The 4,441-nt window shown below is 49.7% G+C and overlaps 1 protein-coding gene across 1 annotated transcript; it reads left to right on the forward strand.

Moving 5' to 3' along the window:
- Nucleotides 1-249: 249 nt before the first annotated feature.
- CCDC89 (coiled-coil domain containing 89) lies at nt 250-2,710 on the forward strand. The gene has a single exon (XM_069653547.1). The coding sequence runs from the start codon at nt 1,170-1,172 to the stop codon at nt 2,166-2,168; it is 999 nt and encodes a 332-aa protein (XP_069509648.1). The 5' UTR covers nt 250-1,169; the 3' UTR covers nt 2,169-2,710.
- The last annotated feature ends 1,731 nt before the right edge of the window (nt 2,711-4,441 follow it).

Consider the following 4,441-nt stretch of genomic DNA (forward strand, 5'->3'; position numbering starts at 1 on the left):
AACTGAAGCTACTCCCAGCTGGCTCTTAAAAAAACGTGAGGATCTATGCAGCCCTCTGACAGTGAGGGCAGAGGGTGTAAATACAAAATGTGTAGATAATATCTGAAAGAGCCCGCTTGCAGTTGGTGTCTCTGGACAACGGCGTCCCGTCCAATCAGAAGGCACGCTAGGAGTTGAGCACGGAGCACCGTTGCCAGGGCCCGACCCTACGGCGCTTTCCAGCCATAGCAACCAAACAAACCGCGTCAACTGAAGGGAATCACAGCTTCGAACAGGGCCTGTTGAAAGGGCAGGCGGCTCAGGCTCCAGCGCCACCAGGACGGCAGGGCTTGGATGTGAGTACCACGGTGACAGCGCATGGAAGGGCTCCGAGTGCAGTGGCGCTGGGCTTAGTAGTTCAGTGCTGCAGAGCCTGCGTCACCCTCACGTCGTGTCAAGGATCACTGCTACAGCCACTACGTCCAAGACTTCACGCTCTGGGCCACTGCAGGGCTGCACGGATGCTCTCCACAAGGACTGCCGCTGAGCCTGAGGTGAGGCCTAGCAGAGAGGCCAGCTTCTCGCCGACTCGACTTACATCAAGGACCAGAAGTGCAAGGGACTAGGAACTTTCAGTATCTTAACGTCTTTTTTGCACTGGGATATTTACTGGCATTATCCGCAGGACTGTGAAACTTTAAATGGGACAGAATCAGCACAGCCTCCATTTTAATGGCGCAGTATTGGCTCTCCTTGTCACTCTGGAACGTCTGATGGGTCCCAGTCTCGTCTCTTATAGGACCGTGGTTCCTTATTCTGCAGTGCACGTCAAGTACCATGAAGATTGCTAAAGATTTCACATGGTGAGACATCACCTTTCACTAATTTCGTCAAACTGAGACGCTCCGAGACCCTCGGGGTAGAGCCAGCGCTACACAAAAATTGAAATAAAATAAACTGTGATGACTTTAATGGGAAAGGGCCAGGACATCTTGAACATTAAAATTCCAGCTCTTTGCAGTAGTGTCAGTATTTAAAAATGCAAGTAAGACACTTTCTTATGGTTCAATAATTTTGATAGAACAGTCCACGCACATCTCAGAAGAGAGCAGGTACGGTGAGACAGTTAAGGCTACGCCTTCAATTTCCCCAGTTCAAGCTCAGCAGAGTCCCTGGGAGAAATCTTCACCATGGGTGACGTGGGCGGCATGAAGGATACGCTGAAGAAACTCCAGAACCTGACAATGGACGACAAAACTGAGAATGCCATGCTCCGATCCCGCATCGATGAGCAGTCTCAGCTGATCTGTGCCTTGAAGCGACGGGCAGATGAGACGTTGCTGCGGTGCCAAGCGCTTGAGGCTATCAACACCGAGCTGGAGGCAGCACAAGAGGATGTAGCGGTGCAGCTGCGGCGCGAGAGCCGCCGAGCAGATCTTCTAGAGCGTCGCTTTGCTGACTTGGCCTCCAACCACCAGCAGATGATCCAGTTTAAAGACGAGTACAAAGCACAGAACGAGGAGCTGCGACAGGAGTGTGCACAGCTGCGACGTGAAAATGAGGACCTCTTCATTGAGCCGCTGAGAGTGCGGGATGAGAAGATACAGCAGCTGAGTGAAGAGGTCAAGCGGCTGGCTGAGGAGTTAACCTCTGTGAGAAAGGAGTCAGCCAACAAAATGGCTGCCCTGCAAGCCCGAGAAGACGACCGCCTGCAAAAGCAGCGGCAGCACGAGTCCTCACATGCTCTGGAACTTCAAGCCCTGCATGTTGAACTGCAACAGGCAGAAAAGGATCGTCAGCATGCCGATGCGAGGTGTAAGAGCTTGGCAGAGGAGCACAGTGTTGTTGAACACCAACTGGAGGCTCTGGTCACAGAGAAACAGGAGTTGCTGCATCTATCAATGCAGAGGGGAAAGGTCATCCAGGACAAGCAGCGGTACCTGGCACAGCTGGAGGAGCGACTGCGAATGGCAGAGCAGGGCCGGCGCACTGCTGACGAACGCTACCAACTGGGAGTGGCCGAGGTGGATGCCAACTTGAAAGTGCAGGCTTTGCGACGACAGCTGGTGGAGGCTGAGGAAAAGCAGGACAGCTTGCAGAAAGAGTTTGAGGGTTTTAAAAGGCACAGTGCTGACCTGCTGGGTAAGGAGCGGGAACTGAATGCCAAGCTGCGCCACCTGATTGGGTGAAGCCAAGTAAGTGCCACATGAGTGGTGGAATCACAGGAAAATGCACCTAACTTGTTGATGCACAGGACGTAGAATCTGATTGGGTGAGGACTGATCAACAGTAGCATGTGCTGCACAATGCAACTGCATGCATTGTGGAAATATTTCTAGTGATTGTTTGCTTGTGAAAAACGGAACATAAATACACACCTACATCCGTTCATAGAGAACTCGGCAAACACCAGAATTCCCAGTTACAAAATCACACACACACACAGTCCCAGGTGCAAAGTCCAGCACACACCGCTCCAGATGCCAAAAGACAGGCATTTGCAGCTAAGTTACAAAAGCCGACATGCACTGCCACTCCAAGCTACAGTAGTCAACACATTGTATTTCCAGTTTAAGAACCAGGGACACAATGCCATTCCAATATAATGAATTGAATACACACACGCTTTTGCAGCCATTGACAACAACATATACCTGAATTTCTATTGAAGAACCCCAGTATCACTCTGTAATAAGGTGCAGCAATAAAGCATAATTGAATTCATAATTTATATTCTACAAAAGTGTAATAATTTACTAATGTGTAACAATTTGCTAATTATTGTATAACGTGTGGCATATTATATTACTGGCCCGTGGGCTATTCTCTACAGAATTAGTGATTGACGGGTGATTCACTGGTGTTAAAGAGGGCATCTCACAAATTTGCATCAAGGCCAACTTTTGGGACCCCACATGACACCCTTTCTGTGTGTTATGTCCATGCAATTGGTGTCACTGTTGTGTTTGACAGTTGGGAAATGTGCAAGATTAAAAACGGACACTGTGAAAGCGGATCATTGGTGGGCTTGTCACTTGACCCCAGAGCCAGCTGTGATGTGTATGTTACACAATCAATAATTAGTAGGACGCCATGAGTTATTAAAGTGTTCATACAGCTACCCAATTGTTTATTCCGTTACTTATTGCATGTTAATTGCACGTTCATTAATGCATTGTTACTGCTTCAGATTATGAAGTGATGCCAGAGCTTCATGTGTCTGCTTAAGACATTTTCCAGCCAGTTAAGCAGGGAGGCAACTGATGGCAGGAGACATTATTTCCATTTTGGGATCTTCTTACCATCGCTTACTGATTTAAACGCCCTCCTCTGGCTAGTACCCTCCTATATACCCTTTCCTGGTGTTGGCTTTTCTACTAAAGTCTTGGGTTGCTTCCGGAACTTGAGGTGGTCCTGCTCGGGTTTGTGAGGGGCAGGGAGGACATTCCAGAGGGAGGTCCCTGCAGAGAAAAGAGATAGGTGCCATCCTGTTACATTTTCAGGTCTAACTACTAGACCTTAAAATGTAACAGGATGGCACCTATCTCTTTTCTCTGCAGGGACCTCCCTCTGGAATGTCCTCCCTGCCCCTCACAAACCCGAGCAGGACCACCTCAAGTTCCGGAAGCAACCCAAGACCTTCCTTTTTGCTTCTGATTGCTCTCCTTCTCTCCCCTTCTGATCTTCCTGTCCGCTGCACTGACTGGTCGCCTGGTCACCCTCAGAACCCTATGGGCACCAGTCCCCTCCAGGACATGTAAGCACCTGCACTTCCTCTGGGCCTACGTGCACTTAGGGGTTGTGTCTGTAACCCTTCAGTCCCCTGCCTCCTTGCACTACCCATAGCTGCCTCCCCCGGCTGCACTTGCACAATCTGAATAACACAATCAAGGTCATTACGAGTTTGGCGTTAAGGGGTTAACAGCACCGGTAAAGGTGCCGGAGCCGTCAACCACATACCGCCTTATTACGAGTTCTGCTCGCGGGACACGCTAAGGACGCCTGGTAAAACCAGTGGTCCTTAGCGGGACCCGCGAGCAGACCAGGGTTCTAACAACGGGCCTGTTGTTAATGGGCCCGTTGTTAGCACCCTCCCCATTCCCATTGAGCCCTATGGGGGCTCGAATGGGGATGGGTTCCTTGAATGAGGAATTTCCGGGCCCTCCAAGGTCTGAATGGCCCGGTAATTCCTCATTCAAGGAACCCAGACCCGGTACCTGGTAAGGGGGTAGCCATGCCGCTAATAGTGGCATGGTTACCTCCTACCTCGTAATGACCCCCAATCTCTAGTAAGATCGTTTGTTTCATCCTCCTTATGCCTCCCCTCCTTGGCTTGTCGCCCCTAGAAACACTTGTGTACATGCACGTTATAAATGATTCATCATATCATATCATATCACCAAAGCTGGGATTCACTCTGTATATGTTTGAAATCTGAATGTAAGCATTTTCCAAATATATG

This window comes from Ambystoma mexicanum, chromosome 3q (genome assembly GCF_040938575.1).
Source record: "Ambystoma mexicanum isolate Mex_15411 chromosome 3q, UKY_AmexF1_1, whole genome shotgun sequence".
NCBI classification, from domain to species: domain Eukaryota; kingdom Metazoa; phylum Chordata; class Amphibia; order Caudata; family Ambystomatidae; genus Ambystoma; species Ambystoma mexicanum.

Excerpts from the sequence above, each read along its gene's own strand:
- CCDC89 (XM_069653547.1), top strand. The coding sequence starts at position 1,170 with ATGGGTGACGTGGGCGGCATGAAGGATACGCTGAAGAAACTCCAGAAC.